This window comes from Nothobranchius furzeri, chromosome 17, assembly GCF_043380555.1.
Source record: "Nothobranchius furzeri strain GRZ-AD chromosome 17, NfurGRZ-RIMD1, whole genome shotgun sequence".
Lineage (NCBI taxonomy): Eukaryota > Metazoa > Chordata > Actinopteri > Cyprinodontiformes > Nothobranchiidae > Nothobranchius > Nothobranchius furzeri.
In genome coordinates this window covers 58,417,144-58,441,143 of record NC_091757.1, presented here as the reverse complement: position 1 = coordinate 58,441,143, position 24,000 = coordinate 58,417,144, and the positions used below count along the sequence as shown (strand labels likewise).

Below are 24,000 nucleotides of genomic sequence, written 5' to 3'. Positions count from 1 at the left end.
GCAGAGAAAACGAGCCGTTATGGTTGCAACGGATTCTCCTCATTGACCTCTAACTTGTTGGATGAAGACTAGGAGCCTGTCAGATCTGAATATCTGAACACCCATGTGTGTACAAGGCCAATAAAAACAGTGCAAGAACATTAGACTTTCCATAGTGATGAATGAATATTTGATGCTGCTGGGTTTGGTTATGAGTCCGAGGGCGGCCATGCTCTTCTAACATGATTCTAACGCTCTTTGTCGGAGATACTTTGGTTTTGTTTTATCAGAACATTATTTATGAAAATGTCAGACACGTCCTTAGATAAAAACACGTAAACATGTCTATTTTCCTAATCATCAGCTGAAAGTGGGGAAAAAAAAGGGTAGAATTCCACTTTTGGTTCTTTTTTAAACACAGAAAAGGTTTTTCTTTACCTTGCTGACGTTTCGTTTGCGGCTGACGCAAACGAAACGTCAGCAAGGTAAAGAAAAACCTTTTCTGTGTTTAAAAAAAGAACCAAAAGTGGAATTAGAAGACAAACACAGCAAGAACGTACAAACGATGTTTACGGGTAGAATGCGTTCTCCAGGTCAGGGACGAGGTCCTGCTCCATGTGGAGGAGTTTAGGTAACTCTGGGTTTTGTTCACGAGTGAGGGAAAGATCGAGCGTGAGATGGATCGGCGGATTGGTGCTGAGTCTGCTGTGATGCGGGCGTTGTACAGATCTGTCGTGGTGAAGAGAGAGCTGAGCCAGAAGATCAATCTGCGTTCCTACCCTCACCTTTGGTCATGGGCTCTGGGTAGTGAAGGGGATCGTGGACACAAACAGCCAAAATATGTTTCCTCTGCTGTGTGTTTGGGCTCTCCCTTAGAGATGGGGTGAGAAGCTCGGTCATCTTGGAGGGGCTGGGAGTAGATCAGCTGCTCCTCCTCATCGAAAGGAGCCAGTTGAGGTGGCCCGGGCACATCCAACCAGGAGGAGACCTACAGGAAGACCCAGGACACGCTGGAGGCTGGCCAGGAAACACCTTAGGATTCCCCGGAGGAGCTGGGAGGAGGGAAGTTTGGACCTCACTGCTTGGGCTGCTGCCCTCGCGACCCGACCCCGGATAAACGGAGGAAAATGGATGGATGATAATTAGCTATTGATAACCTGGCATTTAATTTAGAAGAGATCAGAGAAAAATGAAAAATAAGTTTTAAAACATTAGACCGTATTTAAAAAAAAATCTCCTCCAAAAACAAAAGTAGAGTTCATCAACACGAGACGCTGGGAGATAGTTCACCCGTTAGCAGCAAAACTAAAGCACACACAGCAGGGAACAGCACACATGACTAAATGTGATTGGTCACTTGTTTTCACAAGGTTCATTCTGAATCAGGAAGTCATTTCAGTTCAACATAAAAACTACAAATTTACATCTGATATTTGCATTTCTGCAGATCAGTGTGAAACATTCAGATTTATGTTTCTACAATAACAATGTCTGGTTCAGCAGCAACAGTTGCATCTTTCCTTAAAAACACAATCAACAACCACAAAGTAAGAGTCAGAGTCAAGGAGCAGCTGTCTCTGTGATGTCTGCACGCACGTGAGTGGATGTATTTTGGAGGCAGCGATAAAAATACACGCTCTTGTCAGACTTAATTAAGTTTGTGTCTGTGTGGCTGCTGTAGAAATCGATGGCTACAAGACACAGAACGAATGACAAGCAGGGAAGGGAGCCTGCTGACAGCAGAGTGATGTGATGGAGAGAGAGGCTGAGGGACAGTGAAAGGCAGATAAAGAGTCGTGTGGAAACGGAGCTGAAAGAGCTAGAAGATCCGGGCCAAGCGGAGGATAAGTGAGATAAAACACGACGCTAATAAAGACGCAGGAAGCCACCGGGGAGATTTAAAGGGACGGGACTGTCAAATGTGTAATAATCCTTCTCTGGTTGGAGATTGGGATTACTCACACTGGATTTCTGTAATTAACTGCTGAACATTTATCAGACTGAACTAATCAGATTAGAGTTGTAAACAGATAAATGAAGGATTAGAAGGGCATGCTGCGTGGGGAAGAGGACATTGTTCCTTACTCTTTATTCCACTGAGTCCAGTAATCTTTTGAAGAAGTTTGAAAGTGAGACACGGAGAGACAACGGGGACATGGTTATGGTTTATAATTCACCGTGTGACGTGTCTCTCAGGCTAGCGACACCGCAAAATAAAGCCATAAAGACTAAAGTGGACAGGACAGCTCGAGCGACGCAGTTCAGTAGCCTCATGGTGCACCTGGTACCGCACCCCCCCTTCAAACAGTCTTTAAGAGGTCCTTCCCTGAGAAAATTCAATTCAATTCAAGTTTATTTATAAAGCGCCAAATCACGACAAGAGTCGTCTCAAGGCACTTCACATAATAAACATTCCAATTCAGGTCAGTTCATTAAGCCAATCAGAAATAATGTTTCCTATATAAGGAACCCAGCAAATTGCATCAAGTTACTGACTAGTGTCAGTGACTATACAGCAATCCTCATACTAAGCAAGCATGCAGCGACAGTGGAGAGGAAAACTCCCTTTTAACAGGAAGAAACCTCCAGAGGATCCTGGCTCAGTATAAGCAGCCATCCTCCACGACTCACTGGGGATGGAGAAGACAGAGCAGGCAGACACACACACACACACACACACACACACACACACACACACACACACACACACACACACACACACAGACACAGACACAGACACAGACACAGAGACAGACAGACAGACAGACAAGTAATGTGTCTATAGTTATATTGTGATTTCTTAGTAAATATTGTATTTGGTGAGAGATAAACTTTATTGTATTTATCCTAGTGGATCTATAATTAAATGGATAAACTAGTAGTAGCACATCAAAAGTCAATGAAAACAAAAAGTTATTATCAGGAGAGGGAGAATGTTTAAGTGGTTAGCAGCAGTGTGCTAGACGATGGCCCCCTCCATGAGGCCACCACAGCTCAGCAGAACATCTTTGTAGCTTCTTCTGGGGAGAAAAACACTTAGAGAGAAAATAAAGTTAACAGCTGAAATAGCAGGAAATAATACAGTTAAAGAGCAGACTGTAGAAGAAAGCAGTAGAGTGTGAAAAGTGGTCAGTGTGTCCTCCAGCATTCTAAGCCTATAGCAGCATAACTACAGAGATAACTCTGGATAACCTATCCTATTTAGATGTAGGCATGTTGGAGGCAGGGCAAGGGAGAGCCGTCTTTACCGACTGTACACTCCACCTCCCTCTACTCCCCCACTTGTCCAGATTTAGGCTAACATCAGATTTTAACTATAAGCCCTATCAAATAAAAATGTTTTAAGCTTATTCTTAAAAGTAGACAAAGTGTCTGCCTCACGGACTAAAGCTGGGAGCTGGTTCCACAGGAGAGGAGCCTGATAACTAAAAGATCTGCCTCCCATCCTAAGTTTAGATATTCTGGGAACCACCAGTAAGCCTGCAGTCTGAGAGCGAAGTGCTCGGTTAGGAACGTATGGAACAATCAGATCACTGATGTATGATGGAGCTTGATTATTAAGAGCTTTATATGTGAGAAGAAGGATCTTAAAATCTATTCTGAATTTAACAGGTAGCCAATGTAGGGAAGCTAAGACAGGAGAGATATGATCTCTCTTTTTAATGCTCATCAGAACTCTAGCTGCAGCATTTTGGACAAGCTGAAGACTTGTCAGTAAACCCTGTTTACAATATTTATTTAATGACCAGTCACTAAACATGAAATAATCTCCTACACCCATCTCCTGCATCGCTTCTAAACGTGAAGATGGAGAAACCCTAACAGATCTACATCATGCTGTCGCTGAACATTAATGGACTCACCCATCCTGGCTCGAGACGGGGAAGGCTGTTGTTTTAAAGTAAACAGTCAGTGGTAGAGTCACATTGCTGTTAGCCAATCAGAGGAGAGCTGTCCAAAGATCGGGAAATAAAACTCCAAATCCTGTCGTCTGAAGCTCTTTGATCTGGCGATCTTCTTGTGGCATCAGTAACTCAGGAAGTAGAGCGGGTTGTCCAGTAATCGGAAATGGTTGCAGGTTCGATCCCGTCTCCCACCAGAGAATACTGCTGTTGTGTCCTTGGGCAAGACACTTAACCCACGTTGCCTGCTGGTGATGGTCGGAGGGACCGGTGGCGCCAGTGCTCGGTAGCCTCGCCTCTGTCAGTGCGCCCCAGGGCAGCTGTGGCTACATCGTAGCTCATCATCACCAGCGTGTGAATGTGTGTGTGAATGGGTGAATGACTGATTGTGTTGTGAGGCACGTTGGGGGGTTGCAGAACCCTAAGAAGGTGCCATACAATTACAGGCCATTTACCGTTTTACTTCCTGTTGCAGGTGCAGCGAGTCTCCTGTTTGCTTCCTGTTGTGAAACAGGTGGAGTCGCCCTCAAATCCCAGAAGCCGTTTATCTATGGATTCTAGTAAATCTAGGACATCTTTACGGGGAGATGAGGCTTCGGGCGAGTCCTGGGGACGGCTTCTCTTGGTCCCAGGTGTTTCGGTCTCAGCTGCTGATTTCTTCGGTCCCATGGCAAAAATCTCAAAAACTTCGTCAATAAATGTTTGCAAACTTTCTAAAACTTCTCCACGTACCTCCAGGTTGAGTGAGTTATAACTACCAGATTTATTTTTCTTTTGTGTTGTCAGTGAAAAAATGAGATGAAAATGCGTCTTCGTTGTTTGTGGAAGTTGGTTAACGAGCTCCCATCTGCTTCAAACGCCGCCGTGTGTCCGGTGATCGGCCTTCACCGTTTTGGAGTATGACTTCAAATGCGTTCATTCCCACTAGAGACCGATGCAAATGTGTGAAAAACATGGGTGAAGGTCCTTTTTATGGAAAACAACAATTTGATCAGATATTCCTACCGTGAATGGGTGTTAAGACACTCTGATCTGTTCAGAAGGATGGCGTGATCGTTCCAAATCATAAATTGGAGCGATTAATTAGGTTGGATTTTCTTGGTCCGATTTCAAGGACAAACCAACTTGCTGCCTGTTGAACGTGACGTGTAGCCGACCAAGAAGTGAGGTAGGGAATGTTTGTGTGTGAAATTGTTTGGGAGTAGTTTTTGCCTTGTGGCCAAACACCACACACTGTAGGACCAAAACTGTTGCTGACATGATTTGTTATCAACACATGTGGAGTCAATCGTGTTTGAAAATCGTCTGACAATTAATACATTTGCCTTTCAAACCGGGCTAGACATGGGGTGTTTCTCAATGCCAAGGAACATTGCCTTGATGTCTTGGCCCCGCCCCGGTTGCCTAGGAGATACGTCATCAGGAGCCACCAGACGTGTTCCAATGTTCATGTTCTACCGAGGCGTGTGTTCTCCGTTGTTAGCCGTTTAGCTAGCTGAGCAAGGACACACAGGAGGTGTCTTGTAGCCTAGCCTTGGTCAAAAATTACCCAGAATACGCCGCGGTATTTTCAAAAGGACGGCGGATCAAAAGCCGGCAGCTACTTTAGGGAAGATTTTCAAGTTTAAAAGTATGTCAGCTAATTTAAAATGTTTTTTTTTTAGATCCAGAGAAGCTATCTATGGTTGGTTAGTTGCTTAGTAGCTGCAGCTTCGGTGGCTAGCGGGTAGTAACTCACTTATATATTTAATTTATTAAACAAATACACAATTTACAAAGTTAAAGGCTCGTTATATATTTATATAGAAACTAATACGTATAAAATATAACCTTGTCTCCCGTGTCACGTGACTTTACGTGACCACCGTGGAAGCCGCGGTCACGTGATGCAAGTCTGTTCCCTTTAACCGTTTTCTTTGACCAAGGAAGGACCGTGTCCTCGTAAGCAAGGCGCCTGGCCTCGCAAGACATCGCCTCACAAGGCCAGGCGCCTTGACTTTGAGAAACACCCCTGATGTTAGGCAACTCAGTCTCATGCCTGTAGGAAGAAAGATGGCCTGTTTGTGGGCTGGACGGGTGCGGTCCTTCAATAGTTTGTTGTTTTATGAGCCGTAAATGTTGTGATCGTTGACAAATCTCTAATCACTGGAAACAATAATTACTTTTTTCAGTAGGAGGAAAGTAAAAAGCCAAAAGAAAATGTGTCTTTCATTACAAAGGATCCTGCTTGGCCAATAAAAAATTTAAGTGATCCTTAACCTTTTAAGCAAAGCCCTATTACAAGAACCCTGAGGAGCGGCGGCATTTCGCCCAAGTGGAAATCTATAAACTTCAATTAGAAGTTGCTGAATAATCCACACGGCAACAGAGAGGAACCTTACAGAGATATTTACTCCAAAGATAAACTAAACGGCTCTCAGAGCAGCCAGAGTTTCTAATGCTTCTGCCTCACTGAAAACGTGACGCTGAACAGTCAATAGTGACCAATAAAAGGAACGACAAATGAATTGGCCAACATAGATTTCCTTTTCTAGGAAGATTCAGTTCGTCAGGAGTTTTATTTCATCCTTTAGTTTTCACGAGTCAGGCATCTTCAGGTTGAATCTTCAGAAAATGGCTCTGAGTCTTTATTAAATGAACATGATGTCTGAAATGAGTACAGGCGTACATTTTTCTGCCTTATCCTTCCCTTCGTCCCGTGTCCTCTTCTCACCTCTTTTCTGCTACCAACTGAAATGTGAATTTGAGTCGGAGTGAACGCATCTTTTTGAGTTGCGTTTGTGGCGTCTGTGAACTTTAGCCTCTGATGCCGTTTCACGTTTTATTTACCTGTTTGGTCAGCAGCATTTAGTCTTTTATCACGTTGAATTCAAACTACTAAAACCTTTATTATTGGTGATGTTCTCTTTCACCTCCTACACTTCTGATTTTGTCTCTTCTTTCTTCCCATACTTCCCCACCGACCCTTTCGCCACCGTTCAGTTCTTTCCTTGGGTCTTAATATTTATCTCCGTTACCTTTGTCTTGTTCAGATGTCGTATTTCCTCTCAGCACTCATCTTCCCTTTCCTGGCTTCTCCACTGCCTTGCCCTAACTCACTACTTGTCTGTTTCCGTCATGCTTGTCCTTTACTTTTTCCATCTTTTACTTGCACGCCCTTTCTCTCTCTGACTTTTCTCGTCTCTTATTTAAAACCCACCCCACCAAAAGTCCACGGTTATATCCCATCATAGTTGCTGCTTCTCACGGTATTTCTGCTTCCTGTTTTTTCTCTTTCCTTAAACCCACTTTGCTTTTATTGCTTCATTAAGTCAGCTGAGGCAGCAAGTCTTTTAGCTCCTTCATAAGCAGCTTTCACAAGTTGGTTGACTGGTTTTGGATCACTGAAGAACAGAATTGAACGATTCCAAGGACCAGTGGGTTTATCCTTGTCTGGAATTCACAGCCTGTAGATCCTGACCCAACACACAGACTTTTCTTTTTTCTTTTCTGGGCATTAACCATCTCTGAGTAAACTTGGTCTCTTGGGGGAAGCAGTAGCTCAGGAGTTATAGCGGGTTGTCCAGTAATCTAAGGGTTATAGGTTTGATCCTGGCTCCCTGCAGAGAATGCTGCTGTTGTGTCCTTGGGCAAGACACTTAACCCACCTTTCCTGCTGGTGGTGGTCAGAGGGACCAGTGGCACCTGTGCGTGGTAGGCCTCACCTCTGTCAGTGTGCCCCAGGGCAGCTATGGCTACATCGTAGCCCATCAACACCAAGCTGTGAGTGACTGATTGTGTTGTAAAGGGCCTTGGGGGGCTCTAAGGGACTTGAGACACGGGAGGCGACCAGCGGCCAGCGGCAAAGCCGTCTACGCGTTCTGTTCCATGGCGAAATCGAAACTTCCGTGGTTTTGATTGGCTGTGTCAGGTTGGAGGGAATTAAGGTTATTTAAGCGGTTCAGAGTAAATAAAGCGGTAGATATGATGTTTCACAAGGTGCTGCTAGAGTTATGTGAAATCTTACTTCTGATTTTACTATAAAATGGTAAATGGTCTGTATTTGATATAGCGCCTTCTAGAGTCCTGGAACCCCCCAAGGCGCTTTACAACACAATCAGTCATTCACCCATTCACACGCACATTCACACACTGGTGGGGATGAGCTACCATGTAGCCACAGCTGCCCTGGGGCGCACTGACAGAGGCGAGGCTGCCGAGCACTGGCGCCACCGGTCCCTCCGACCACCACCAGCAGACAACGTGGGTTAAGTGTCTTGCCCAAGGACACAACGACAGCGACAGACTGAGCGGGACTCGAACCTGCAACCTTCCGATTACGGGGAGAGCTCTTAACTCCTGTGCCACCGTCAACTTCTCCTCCATGTTTGCTCGGAGATGTGCGAGCATCCTGTCCGCTCATTGGTCAGTGAATGAAACCTCCGTTGATTGGTCCTCGTCCGAGCGACAGCGATGAAAAGTTGAAAATGTTTCAACTTTCTGGGATCGCGTCGCTGGGTCGCCTGTGCACGACACGTGCACGAGCGCACAATTTCACACGCACGTTTTTCGCGTTTCGCTTTGTAGGAGGGAGACCCGCGATTATCGCTTTGTCGCGCATGTCTCATTGAAAATGAATGGAGGAGAGGCGATGTCACCTCCCGTGTGTCGAGCCCGTTAGACTCAGGAAAGCTCTGTTTCAAACACAGGCCTGTGAAATATTCAGTAATTTTCTCATATTTTTCCAAAGAATTACAACATGTTGGCAAAAATCACGTAAGATCAGTAAGGCTGCAAAGATTTAAAGCACTATCTATCGATCAGTCTATTGATCCATCTATCGATCCATCAGAAGATGTAGATCAATATGCAAATGTGTAGTTATGCGTTGATAGACAACATAATATGCATGGCATGAAGTAAAAATAAACAAGTTTGTCTGTAAGTCGCTGAGAGTTTAACATGTCCTGCACGCTGCTCATCCACTTCTGTCGGTGCTGCTCGACTTCCTCTCTGAGAGGGCTTCGTCTCTCAGCTGTAGGGTGACCATTTCAAATTGCTCTTCACACTTCCCTGCTCCTTCTGCCACACACACACACACACACACACACACACACACACGCACGCACGCACGCACACACACACACACACACACACACACACACACACACGCACGCACGCACGCACACGCACGCACGCACACAAAAGTCACACGTTGAATTTTCGGGAACTTTATTCAACCCATTTATTCTCACCTTTCTGCAGAAGTGGTGAATTTGACCTTTTTTTCCTTGAAGAAGAGCCCGGATAGAAAATTCTACGATTTACAAGGAGAACGAAGATGGAAGAATTAAATAGGCATGCATACAAATATAAATGCAAAATGCACTGTAAAAAAACCTGTAGAGTTTATGGTAAAACGCCAGCAGCTGGGGTTGCTGGAATGGTACCGTAAAATTACGGGCAAAACCTTTTTAACATTTAACGGTGAGAAGTTATTTTCATTGTTGTTTTTAACAGTTAAAAATGGTGCTGAACTCAATATTTTACAATAGAAAATAATGTTTTTACATGTAAATAATCTATTAAATTTAATGTGTGCCACTAAAAACATTTTTTCACACTAAAATCAAAATTCTAAGTTTTCCTCATTACGTAAAATTAATTCAGAATGAAATAACCAATTAAGTGCCATTAAGGTTATAGCTGGTTATGATAGCTTTGCCTCCTTAACTGCTGCTCATGTCTTTCAACTTCACTTTGTGTAAAATTGAAACAGTCCAAAGCATCGAGTCGGTGTTACAGCCCCGGCACTGGAGAATCGTGTGTGGAGAGGGGGGTGGGGGGGGTGGAGGGGGGCATAACACTCGACAGGAGGAAAATCAATACATGTTTTATTTGAGATTAAAGGGCACAAAACAGAAAAAATAAAATACAGAAATTACCGAAACGAACAAATCTTTATTTTAACAAAAAGAGTGAGTTATTAAGGATTTAAATGAACTGAAACAGCAGGGATTCACCCTGAATTTCATGCAACATTTAATCTAAACGAAAACTAGTCTAGTCTACTGATTTATCTCAAACTCCTTTCAGAAGCGATCTTCACAAACTAAACTTACTCAAGACCGGGTGGGCTTTTAAAAGATTACATGAAAGGGCAACACCAAAGATCATCAAAGGATCGTTCTCAATAAACAGTTACTCGCAAACATTCGTAGTTCTCATTTAACATTTTATTCCAAAGTACCAACAACCACTGAGGTCTTTAACGACCGCGGAGCACAAACCATGCACAAACCATGCGTTGTCGTCCTGGCTCCCCTCCTCGGCTGGTTGAGAACACCGTCTTTTGTCTCCCGTATAACTGATTAACAGTAAGGCTGTATAACATACGTAAGATCAGACCATACCTAACACAACATGCCACCCAGCTCCTGGTGCAATCTACTGTCATCTCCCGCCTCCATTACTGCAACGCCCTTCTAACTGGTCTTCCAGGCTGGACTGTGAGACCTCTTCAAACGGTCCAGAACGCAGCGGTACGTCTGGTCTTCAATCAGCCAAAAACAGCACACGTCACCCCTCTGTTCATTGAGCTCCACTGGCTACCGCTAGCAGCACGCATCAAATTCAAATTGCTAACACTAGCATACAAAGTCCGAGATGGTACGGCTCCCATCTACCTGAATCCTCTTGCAAAGGCTTACGTCTCGGCCCGGCCGCTCCGGTCATCACAGGATTGTCGGCTAGCAGTGCCTACACCACGCTCAGGACAATCCAGACTCTTCTCATGCATCGTTCCACAAATGTGGAATGACCTTCCAAGCACTACCAGAACAGGGGCTTCCTTTTCTATTTTCAAGAAACTCCTGAAGACCCTGCTCTTCAGAGAGCATCTTCTAAACTAGCACCCTCCCTGCACCCGTCCCCCCTCTCTACTGTCCACTCCTTGTTCCCTCCTCTCCATGACTGATGTCAAGTTGTTGTTGTTATTGTTGTTGTTAGCCTCAAGGGCAACATGCCGATTATCACCTGTAAGTCGCTTTGGACAAAAGCAACTGCTAAATACATAAACATAAACATAAACATAATATCATCAGTACTGAACAGCAGCACAGCCTTTGCACGCATTCACGAGTCACGACACTTCCCTCAGACGAACGGTTCAGCCAGACCTCACCTGGTATTGGTTGGCCACTACAGCTTTTAAAATCCTAATGTAATAATTTATAATGTTTTCATCATTTGTATTGTTAAATGTTTTTAGTGCTTTTGAAAATGGACCCCAGGAAGATTAGCAACCACTGCTGCGGACGGTAATGGGGATCCAGATAGCACAATAAACAACCTAAATGCCGCTAAGCACACTGGGAAACAGGAAGTAAATGCCTTGCACCATTACCAGCAAATAAAAGTTCAGCTTTTCCAATAAATAAATGTAAAATCTGTGTTTTTTCATTATAAACTTTAAGGAAATTTTTGGTTTAGAAAAACCGATGCAAGTGTGCTTTACTGTAGTTACGCATTTTTTACAAAGAAAACAAATGAACAAATGATTGTTTTCCACCAATGAATTTATATACATCAACTTCACGTAAAACAACCGTTTTAGGTGGTTTTCTAGTAGATGGGTTTGTCCTGTCATGTTTTATCACTGTTAAATAAACGGCTGTTTTTTACAGTGCGGTGAAACAGGAGACAGCTGTTTGATCTTTAGGAGGATCTGAAATGACAATCGTTTCTTTCTGAGTTTAGCTACGAATTGTGATGCCTGACCAAATGTTATATTAGCTGTGGAAAAAACAGAAACATCTACTGATCTTTTATTTGTCAAAGGAGCCTTTGAGCTCCTTCCTTGTGAAGGCTCACTGACCCTTCAGATAAGAGTTCTATGGATGGGGTTTAACAGCTTTTACAGTCTGTTTCCTTCATATAGTTAAAATACTCTCGTAAAAGGATTTACTGTCATTGCTGGAGTATTTTAGGAGTGGATTGTGGTTCATTGGCTTCCCTTTATGTTGGGAAAATGCAAAGATAAAGAGAAACCTCATGAGAAAACCAAGGAGACTGATGACCAGGTGAGAGGAAGAAGAGATTTGTGGACAAGCACGAGACAAAATTGAGAAAAAGAGGCAGGCCAGTGGAATGTGAAAGGAGGGATATTGGATCCCAGCAAGATGGTCGGAAAGTGGGGTTAGGGGTTAGGAGAGCACACTATGACATCTTTGGGCCAGTGACAAGGACATAAATCAAAAAGATGTACATGTATGTGAAATTGTTTTCTTCTTCTTGTTTTACAAAGGGACAGGCAGATGGGAGTGAGCTACTCCGGGACGACAAAAGGAAAGGAAATTATCCGGTGGTCATGTTGGGATGATTTTCTATTAGTCAGCAATCAGTCGTCCGTCAGTCAAAGCATCGGCCTGGAACAAGATGTTTGCTCTTCAGTCATCAAGTAGACATAACGAGGAACATTAAAGAACAGCAAAACCTGCAGTTTAGTGTGAAATTACTCCAAATATCAGAGGTTACAGGAATTAGAGTTTGTTTCATCTCCTCTCATTGAGAACATGTGGTTGAAATCTGCCCCAGTGGATGTTGGACAAGGGAACAATGCACATTTAAAATATTGTAATAGAAACACTTTTTACACCTGTGGAGAGAGAGTGTGAGGGCTAGTAGAGAGGCGAGGGAAGAACAAGAGAGAGGAGACCACCAAAATCAGCTACGCTTGTGATGAATGTGCTGCTCAGAAATAGAAAACTCATCCCTCTTTCATCCTCGTATCTGTTCCCTCTACTTTTCCTTTCTTTCCTGCATAACTCAAGCCATCTCTGTCTCACTGTAGTTGTCTGCTGCTCTCCCTCCATTCTTATCTCACCCGTCTCACTCTCAGATAGCATGCATCATCTAATCAATGCTGCTCATTCTTCTTAGAAAATTCCCCTTTGATGGATTTTCATTCCAGCCCGTGTTGCATCAGGCAGAAAGCAAACCGCCGTTTTGATGTTTTTCATCAAACACTTCTCAGATACGGGCCTTTCGGCGTACATCCACAGTTCGCGTGTGCAGCTGAGGGTTTGTTCCTTTCGTTTGTGTTCTGTTGTTGCAGTTTACCGCATGCTCAGAATACTTCTGCTCAATAACTCCGAATTTCCAAGGAGTTGTAAAAGAAGATCAGAGGAACAGTTATTAGACCGGCGTATTGGACTAGACGGATGGATTCAACAAGAATGTAGAAGAAACCACAAAAAAGAGTGTTTGACACAGACTGCAGAAGGCTGAGCCACTTTAAGTTCTGCTGTTTCAGGAATAAAGTAACCAAGCATCCATTCAGATGAATAGAAAAAAGGTAATTATTTAGCATGTTAACATTTATTTGAATTCATATGAGCATGTTTGTTTGTGCAGGATCACGTCAGTTTTGACAAGACACGCCTTAGTCTCTTTTACTTTAGTCGAGACTAACTCTACATGGTCATGAGTTGCCCATATCTAACGTGACAAAGATGACGCTATTTTACTATTTTACTGTTTTACTCGCCAAGCAATGCTTTTCAGGTGGCTACATCTAATAATTCTCCTCCTAGCCGTGGACATTTTCTCCTTGTTGACAAAACCTGTTCAACTGTTCTCTTTACTGAGCTTGTTCAAACAGGAGCTAGCTCTGCCTCCCCTCTCAGTAGGACAGTCTCTGATTGGTTCGCCCTTGCCCAGGTATGCTATAAAGTGTTCACATCTGGATAGCCTGTTTTTTCCTTGCTCAACCGGCTGTATTTTCAGTCCTCTTCCTAAGGAGGTCTGCTTCAGGCCGAACTGACCCAACGCACCCACTGCCGTCTGATTGGCTGGCTCAAATTCACGCCCCATTAAGGGTAGCCTCTGATTGGCGGGTAGAATGAGCCTGCGGAAGCTTCCAGCATGTGCAATTCATTATCCTTTTGCATGTCATGGAGTAAACATCTCTGATTGAATCCATCTTTTTATGTTTATGTATTTAGCAGACGCTTCTGTCCAAAGAGACTTACAAGTGATAATCGGCATGTTGCCCTCGAGGCTAACAACAACAACAACAACAACAACTTGACATCAGTCATGGAGAGGAGGGAACAAGGAGTGGACAGTAGAGAGGGGGGACGGGTGCAGGGAGGGTGCTAGTTAAGAAGATGCTCTCTGAAGAGCAGGGTCTTCAGGGGTTTCTGGAAAATTGAAAAGGAAGCTCCTGTTCTGGTAGTGCTTGGAAGGTCATTCCACATTTGTGGAACGATGCATGAGAAGAGTCTGGATTGTCCTGAGCGTGGTGTAGGCACTGCTAGCCGACCATCCTGTGATGACCAGAGCGGCCGGGCCGAGACGTAAGCCTTTGCAAGAGGATTCAGGTAGATGGGAGCCGTACCATCTCGGACTTTGTATGCTAGTGTTAGCGATTTGAATTTGATGCGTGCTGCTAGCGGTAGCCAGTGGAGCTCAATGAACAGAGGGGTGACGTGTGCTCTTTTAGGCTGATTGAAGACCAGACGCGCCGCTGCGTTCTGGACCATTTGAAGAGGTCTCCCAGTACAGCCTGGAAGACCAGTTAGAAGGGCGTTGCAGTAATGGAGGCGGGAGATGACAGTAGATTGCACCAGGAGCTGGGTGGCATGTTGTGTTAGGTATGGTCTGATCTTTCGTATGTTATACAGCGCAAAGTGGCATGAACGAGCAACAGAGGCAACATGATCTTTAAAGGTCAGGTGTTCATCAATCACAACACCCAGAACTGCCTTTGAAGGAGCCAGAGATAGGAAGTCATTTTGGATTGAGATATTGTGCTGTATGGATGGTTTTGCTGGGATTTCAAGTGGTTCAGTTTTAGACAGGTTGAGTTGGAGATGGTGGGATTTCATCCATTTTGATATGTCAGAGAGACAGTTTGATATTCGTGCAGAGACAGTGTGGTCGTCCGGTGGAAATGACAGATAGAGCTGGGTGTCGTCTGCATAGCAGTGGTAGGAGAAGCCATGTGATCGAATGATCTCACCCAGTGAGGTGGTGTATATGGCAAAGAGAAGAGGTCCTAGTACAGAGCCCTGGGGGACTCCTGTGGCAAGATGGTGCACGGTAGAGGATTGTCCAAGCCAAGATACACTTTCTTTATCTCACTGTGAAGAACACACACACACACACACACACACACACACACACACACACACACACACACGCACGCATGCACGCACGCACGCACGCACACACACACACACTCTCTCTCTCTCTCTCTCTCTCTCTCTCTCTCTCTCTCTCTCTCTCTCTCTCTCTTTCCTGCCGCGGCTTGAGCTGCCCCACACAAGGACAGACACATCAGTCTGGATGCGATATAAGAGTCAGAGTCCCCAAAAGCAACACTTCTCATGGCCGCCTTTGAGACACTACTGATTTCTCTGCGCCCATTTTGCTGCTGTTGATTTTTGTCTCGTCTTTTATTCGTCGACAACAATGTAGATCACTTTAGTTATAATTTAGTCTTAATCCGAGTTTTAATGTTTTATTTTTTCTAATTTTGGTTTTACTTTCATCTGCAAAGATTTATTTTATAACAAAAACAATTTCACCAGCAGGATGATGCCCGGTGCAGGTTAATAACGCTTCCTCCTGATCTTTCATTAAATCCATCTTGGCACATGTTCTTATACACAAAGTCACATCATGATGGTGTAAGAGATAACCCTGGGTGCGTGCTTTGTTGTGTGCCATTCAGAAATCAAAGCTAATAATCTGATTCAGTATCGAGCACCGCTGATACTATTATCACCTCCTTCTCACTCGCCCATCGGGCTTTGCTTTCACTCTCCGTTCTTCTTCTTCCTGTCCTACACGCCTCAGTGTGTTTTGATTACTGGCTGTGTGTGTGTGTGTGTGTGTGTGTGTGTGTGTGTGTGTGTGTGTGTGTGTGTGTGTGTGTGTGTGTGAATAGAGCAGGATGGACATTTTTATGGAGAAAGACAGACCACAGATGGGCCTTGTCAAGTCTGTACATCTGGCTTTGTTCCTGCCCAACTGTTCACACACGACGACGCTCGGGCTTACGTTTGGTCTACTTTGTCAGGCACGATCTTCCTTCCACAAGAGTACATGAATATGCGTTTAGAGTTTCAGCCATGCCCTCTTCTTTGTGCGTGCACATTTATGAAGACTAGAGTGCTCAGAAATGCACTCGGACACACACAGATGCACGGTGCAGCAGGACACAGCGGGGATGGACTCCTGTTGTTTGCCATGGTTGCCAAAGTAATGATGCCAGGGAATCGGGACTATGCCAGATTTAATGTTAGCCAATGATTTTCAGGATGTTGGAGTACCAACCCTGGCTCATATCATAGCGCCACCTACTGAGACAAGTTTAATATTAATAACTTGATAAATATGAAAAGATCATAAAATAAATCCTTTTTCCCACTTTGTTCAAAGTTTTAAAGTTCATCAACACTATAAGAGCCATAATAATAGATATCATGAATATGATGATGACCAAAAGCTGAGATAAAATAGAACCAATAACAAAATTTGAGAAATAAATCAATCAAAATCTGCGTCTCAGATTTGACGATGCGGAGTTCATCCAGGGGTCAACTTTAGCCTGCTGCTCTGCTGTGTGTGTCAGCTGCTCAGGGTCCCTGCATGGCACCGAAACATATGCTTTATAAGATTCCTGCGGTCACTGAAACACAAATGTTCGCATTTCAAGGACACCCACACGGAAGGGAAAGGAGAAGAGAAACCCAGAGCTTGCACAAATGTCTGCGTTTGTTTCCTCCTTCGCTCGTGTGATTCTCACTATGAGGGAACGACAAACTGCAACACATCAAATTGCCTCTTAAGCTACAAGCAAAATAAAATTATCATCACTTTACCTTCAAAATCATTAAATTCACACTAAAGCAAAGAAGCTGTTGAATACATTTGAACAGATATGAATACATTTTTCGTGATTCGGTTGTTTTCTGAGGATCCTTATTGTCTCTACTTGTCAGCAGCTTCCAGAACTTTCTTTTTAAACTTTTATTCACACACTGCACAACACACATCTATTCAAAGCCTGACTAGGACCGAGCCGGTGTCATTTGTGGTGAACTAAACGCAGTCAGTGTGTGTAACAGAGAAATACCACCATCCGCAGTCATCCAAACCGCATCTTCGTGTAAAATTGAGCAGATATTGTACCATATTTTTCACTTTCTCCTACTTTAGTTGTTGTCGTCCTCCTCCACTTCCCTCTATTCTCCTGCTCACTTGCTGTCTTCTGTTCCCTGTGCTTGTCTTTCTGCCTTTGAACGTATCCCTGCATGCCCACGCACCATAACCAAAACCAGCCTGCTTATTCATTTTACACCGAGGTATCCGTTTCTTCTTCCTCTGCTCTTACTTTATGTGTGGTCGCCTCAGTATGACTTACCCCAGACAGCGCTATCCTGTCCCACCCTCATTATATTTTCACACTCGGCTTCCCTGGGACACCAAAACGCAGACACACGCTTCTCCACATAAATTCCTGATTGCACGTGTGCATTTTCTGTGTTTCATATGACTTCAGCACCAACGTCTTTCTGTCCAGTCATTGTTTAGGATGTAGTGGCATCCAAAGCTTACTGGAACTCTGAGATTACTAAACTACAAGCTAAGCTTTATTTAAAAGTCTCTGAAGATGCTGTTGCTCTTAAACAGTGTTGTCCTTCTCTAAACAAACTCAGTGTTGATGGAAAAAGATGGCGCCTGAACACACAAAGCTGGATGTTGCACGGACTCAGCTGTAGACAAAAGTCTCATAAAACGTCTTTTTAAAGCATCAACATTTCAGCTGCCATCAGTAAACAGCAGGTTTCTGAACTATCGTCTTTATAAACTTTGCCAGACAGAACCTGTTGTTCTAGCTTAACATAATGATGCATATGATGATTATTCAAAACTCGACCTAATGCACGCAGCAGCTTAGGAATTTTACGTTCTCATATTTAAAGGGACAGTAGAATGTAAAGCCATTCTTATGTTGTTGTTGTTTAGTTGAACAAAGGCAGCTTGGGTGGTGAAATGTAGCATACTGACAGGTCAAAGCCATGTGTGAGCTGCTTTCGATTAATCATCTTGAAAAGCGAGAGAGAAACTCTGAGAGATGCTTCTGATAACACCTGATTATCAAGCCACTTCTGTATGTTCCAACCCACCTGTGTCTGGATTATATAAACCTTGGTTGCAGTAGTAGAAGAAGAAAATATCATTTCTATAGCGCCTCTCAAGATGAAAATCACGAGGCGCAGTAATGCTAACCACAGAACCACTCTAGGCTGAACTTCTGCTAACCCTAGCTGAGCTACTGCTAACGCTAGGCTGAAGTACTGCTAACATTAGCTTGAGCTTCTGCTAACACTAAGACAAGCTAACGGTAGACCAGACTAAGCCAAGCTACTTCCAACATCCTTGTGGATGCGAGGAAAATGCAGATTGTGAAAGCGCTAATAGGATAAACTGGCTATTTTCAGAGCTCCTGGGTCATTGTGAGCCCCAACAAAGTTTTTAAGCTATATTGAGGTTCAAAGCTCAGTTTTTAATAGTAAATAAACAGCATCCAGATAGATAACATTCATCATCAATCAATCAATCAATCAATCAATCAATCAATCAATCACTCAATCTATCTATCTATCTATCTATCTATCTATCTATCTATCTATCTATCTATCTATCTATCTATCTATCTATCTATCTATCTATCTATCTATCTATCTATCTATCTATCTATCTATCTATCTATCTGTCTATCTGTCTATCTGTCTATCATGTCTGTCTGTTCTACAGCCCCTTAAATATCATTCTATACAAAGACTAAATCAGTCATGTGCTTTTACTCCCCCCCCCCCCACCTCTTGCCCGTTGACTACTAGACATAGGCACCGCCTTCCCGTGACCCTACTGAGGAATAAGTGGTTGAGCTAAAGAGAGCACATTTTCTGTTGCTACAGTGTTTAAATGCAGGTAAATCTATTGTTATCAGCTTGAATTGCTAATTATTACATATTGTTTGCCGCATTATTTTGCTGAAGAATATAAAAAAACCACTACCATCTCCAACTTGTAACTGTTAAACTGGATGAGAAACAACAATAAAATAACGAAAAATGCCAAACAGGAAACTACGATGTGTCCTAAATGGTATCCCATATCAGTGTGTAGGTTTACAGCATTTCAGGCAGCATTTAAACCAAAGACAATTTGGGACACAAAGGAATTATTTTCATAGGAAAATGTTACAAATTTGTCAATTAGAATAGATGCATTTATGCAGTTTTATCAAGGTGATGAGTTCATTAAAAAACAATCATAATATTTTCTCTGCCAAAAGTGTCCGTAAAAGCAACTTAGCCGATTCCCAACATCACATCCCGACGCTTTACACTGAAGACACGAGTTCACTAAACAAAAGTGGCTCCTTTAGCTAACATTCACACTCAGAGGTTAAAATTATGGAGCCAAGTTTTAATTTGGCGCTTTGCAAAATGTAAAGCCAACTAGCTAAACAGATGGAGGATAAAGATTAGTTATTCGAACTCCCACCACAGCACTGGAACCCGTTTGGAAGTGAAATACGCCCCAAAAACCCAACAGATCCTTCTGTCCAAAAGTCCCAGTGTTTATCAAATGTCTGCTAAATGCACGGGGACATGAATAAAGAAGTAAACTGCCAAAGAGCAGTGAGTTATTTTTATATTTGCTGCTGTTTTGCTCTTAGAATTTGTGTGAGAAAAAACAAGATGCATGGATGGAAGTCGTTGGTCCATCGTTGGTGCACACAACCAGAAGCTTGTGTTTTTACCATTGCTCCAAGGAGAAGACGTGCTAAGACACACTGTATATTATGGTCTGTGTCAGTTGAGATTAGTGTGATCGCAATAAATATGCTTTTCAAAGATAAACAAACGTTAGGTTTCCTTATTTATGGTTTTTAAATGATCAGCTGCTTTGAGTGGAAGTGTTATAGTTATTTCATTTTTATTGAAACTTTACATTTGTGAAATTTTCATTGCTTTCATCCACTTTCAACCTTCCTTCTTTGTTATTTTTCTCTCTTTAGTGTCTGACAGCCCAGCCGGAACAGCAGGGAGTGGACCAGGCGGAGGGTTGGACTCTTCCCAACCTCGTTTCTCCTCCTCCCTTCCTACCTATCTCCCGGTTCAGTGCCAGCTAAGTGGGGCTGACTCCACCTTCTTCTTGCGGGAAGCTAATCAGGAGGTCATGCGAAATGGCAGCCTGTCAGCTCGGACTGAGCCTTTCTTCCTTCACCAGCTGGAGCCAGGCGTTGCTGCTCCGCAGTCCCTGCCAAGTGTCAACTGTAGCTATGGAAATCTGAGCATTGAGCAGCCAATCCCGGTGGAGCTCCTTCAAGGTCCTCCGCCACATCTATTCATCTCAACCAACCAGGTGACGTTAAACTGGAAGGTCAAAGGTCAAGTTGTGGTGCCTAAAGTAGGGTCAACAAAGCCTTGGATTCAGGTATTGACATCTTCCTAAAGAAATACACGGATTTAGTGATTTAAGTAGCATGAATTGTTAATGGTTATTGTTTGAAACATATTATTGTTTATTGCCTTTTCAAGGTGCCTTAGAGTTTTAAAGTTAAGTTTTGGGTTTAACTGGAAATGAAAAACAACTGGAATCAAATGGATGAAAAAGATCTGGATTTATGATTTGAATGGTAGAATTGAAAACTGCATTGATGTTGTTGTTGTATAAAAGCAGCTTGATGTTGCATTGAGAAACGGTTCATGCTGAGAAAAGCTGGTTTACCACATCATAAGCTTGAAGACTGCATGCCCAAACTCACTTCACCTTGGGCAATTTATAAACGGTGGTCGCTAGAAGAAGAAGACGAAACCATGTTTTATTTAGCACCTCTCAAGGTAAAAATCACCAGGCGCTTCACAAAAGCAAAAATGAAAAAATAAAAACAAGATTAAAAATGGTTAAAAATATCATCAAATTGGGAAAAGTAAAAAGAACAACTCGTGATTAAAAATGTGAGGAAAGTGAATAAGAAAAGATAATCAGTGGAGACCAGGAAAGGCAGAACTGGTAACCAGAGCTACTGCTAATACTTGCCCATGCTGCTACCACTAGTCCAAGATACTGCTAACGCTAGCTCGAGCTATTGCTAAAGCTAGCGCAAGCTACTGCTAACACTAGCCTGAGCTACTGCTTACTTCCTCAATAAATGAGAAGGCAAAACAAAACAAGACAAGAAAAGGAATGTTGAAGTGTTCACGTTCAAGCATCTACTCGGAATATCCAGACCGGAGCCATGCACATGTCCTTGTCTGCTCCCCCACCCTTATCCCGGGCCACCATAGCTGGGCTGCACTACGGCACCATCCCCCCGCCAGTCGAGGTACACCGTCCAACAAGCATGCAGCAAATTTAATATTGATGCCCTGGTCAGGCGGGCTGGGTTAAACCAGTAGTGCTTAATCAAGGGGGTTGAATTGGACCATTTATCCGAGCTCCTGGGTCATTGCGAGCCCCACTCTTTAATATGGCTCAAACGGTTTTCAATTGTAAGAAAATTGTTTCTAGTCACATTTTAATATAAGTAAAGTGGTTTGATTTGTGTGTGAGTTGTAGTACTTTGTTCTTTTTAGGTACTCTTTTACCTGATTGGTCGGCGCTGGGATGAGCCTGACCCGCCTCCTCCTGCTCTTCCATGTGTCAGAGCCTTAGCCATCCGTGACATCAGTGATGCAGCACCTTCAGCAGGCTGCCGTCTCATGGGACCATCTGGCATCTGTGTTGTCCGTCTGGAGATTCCACCAGCTTGGTTTACACCATCCCAAGTGAAAAAAAGACCTCTTGAAGGGACTCTACCACCAGTGGAAGTGTATTACTCAATTATACCAATGGAAGGAGCTGGCCAAGAGTGTCCTTCCATTGTTAACGAGCCATGGAGAGCTCAGAGTGCAAACGTTGGGCCTCTTGGAGGCCTTGGCATGGGTCTTGGAGGACAATGGAGCACCTTAGAGGATGGAGGCCTTCAGGACATGTTGAAAGCTGGTTCTGTGGAGACGAGCGTGGGCACAGTTTCTGCCAAAGGAGAAATATTGCAGTTGGATGAAAATCTGGATGTTCTGGTGCCACCCAGTCCAGTACGGCTTGGCAAAACTGTGGCATTTGGCATCTACATGAGGACAGATTCGAACAAAGATCAGTTCACATTGAGGTAAGACCGCGAGTGCTCTTTGAATGATTTGGTTTGACTTTAGTTTGAATTCTCCCATTTTTGTCAAGTTACTACAGCTTTGATGTCGTTCTACATCTTGCTTTTTATTCACCAAATGTTGACTTTGAGCTTTAGATCCATCTGGGTCTTTATTGCCTCTACAAAGTTCTCTGTCAGCAGGTGTCTGGTGAGTTAACCATGTTAGCTTAAACTCGTGTGCTAACATCACAATATAGTACAGATTACTATCGTGTACCATACAAAGTAGTATCGGTCAGTTAATATAATATTAATACTAATGAGCGTATGTCAGCGGCCTCATACTCGCTAACATCCGTTCATGTATCCTAGTTTAGCTTAGAGAGAGAGAGAGAAAGATGCCTGTCATCTGGTTCTGGAGCTCATGCGGGCTTCTGTGAGCTGGATTTGACACAAACACGAGTGAGACAGTCGAGCTGGTATTTTTAAAAGCCGCACATCCTCTCCTGGTGGTCCAGGCGGCGGTTCTGATCCGGTTCCAACCCGGAAACCAGCTGGCCCGCTGAGCTGCATGTCTCTTCTGGTGGTTGGTTCTGACCTGGTTGTGACGGTGATCGGAGCTCCAGAAATCCGCATTTAATTTTTTAAACCCCGCCTCGGGTCTCCGGAGCCCAGCGCGGACCTCCCTGTCCCGGTACCGACCGATGCGGGCTCCTCAGGCACGGAGACAGAGGCGCTGTTTCTCATGTCTGGAACCCGGGGACTCGATGTCCAGACGGGCTGGAGTCGGTGCAGCCTTCACACACTCTAGTTTACCAACATGAACACAACCCAACACTAGTGACACACTGACTGGATCACATGACCTCTCTACCCTAAACTAGCCACTCTCCACACCGAGCTGAGGCAGCCGAGCTTCTGACTCCCTTTGGTTACGTCAGAGTTCACATTTAGAAACGAGCTAAAAGCCACGCTCCACCAGAAAACTCTGCTGTTATGTATTTTAAAACCAGATATGCACAATAAGCTTTTAAATAGTGTTTTTGGACAGCATTTTATATGAATTCGAAAAAAAAATTTTACCCTGCAATTTGCTCTTTAAATCAACCATTAAAAAAATCCCCATTTGTGACATCATCAATAAGCTTAGAACCAGTTCTCGCCATGAGAACAGCTGTTGCTGGAGCAGCAGCATCTCTACTTCAAGCCCCTCCCCCATATTAGAGCGTCTCAGCTTATAGCAGCCTGGGTGAGCGTGGCCAGCTCCAACTTTATTTAGGAAAGAGCGTAACCTTTCCTCTGTGATGAATCTACAAACCTGTAGGGTAGGCTTGTAGAGTTCAGTTCATTTACTGTTTAATGTAAAGTAAATGCAAAAATACTCAGATGTGATATGTGGAGTGGATCAAGTGACTAGAAATGACACTAGTGGCCTCATTTTCATTATTTTACAGCTACACCACAAAACAGAGCACATCTTAGTGATTTAATTTTTTTACATTTTCATAGATTTTTTAAATCAATCGACTGTCTCTAGTAGAAACGAATGCCTTGTGAGTCCATCTCTGTGGGAAAAAAGCTCTTGCGGTCCTGTGTCAGGAACCAGAACTTAGCCAGAGGATCGGGTAACAGAAAACTACAGAACTCGGAGTTTTATTTGAACATGACGCCTCTGATTGGCTAACAGCAACACAACTCCATCACTGACTTTCTTTGTTTTCCAACTTTAATGTTTTATCTCCACAAATAACACAGGCCTGAAGGAGTTCTGCTGTGTGGTGGAGTTTCTAAAAATGTTGGTCTGTAAAGAAATCTGCATCATAGTTTTAATCCAGCCGCTACATTTATTTGTGTCACAAACATCTGCAACGAACGCTTAAATGTTTAGTGTAAGAATCTCTGTACGTGTTTTTCTTTTCATGT

General features: G+C 43.5%; 1 protein-coding gene across 1 annotated transcript in view; it reads left to right on the top strand.

Annotated features, from left to right (window-relative positions):
- si:dkey-215k6.1 (transmembrane protein 132D) overlaps positions 1 to 24,000 on the top strand; it is a 285,229-nt gene that overhangs the window by 87,904 nt on the left and 173,325 nt on the right. The window contains exons 2-3 of the mRNA XM_070546396.1: positions 19,963 to 20,381; positions 21,524 to 22,098. Coding sequence (XP_070402497.1) covers positions 19,963 to 20,381; positions 21,524 to 22,098 — 994 coding nt within the window. The remainder of the gene's footprint in view (positions 1 to 19,962; positions 20,382 to 21,523; positions 22,099 to 24,000) is intronic.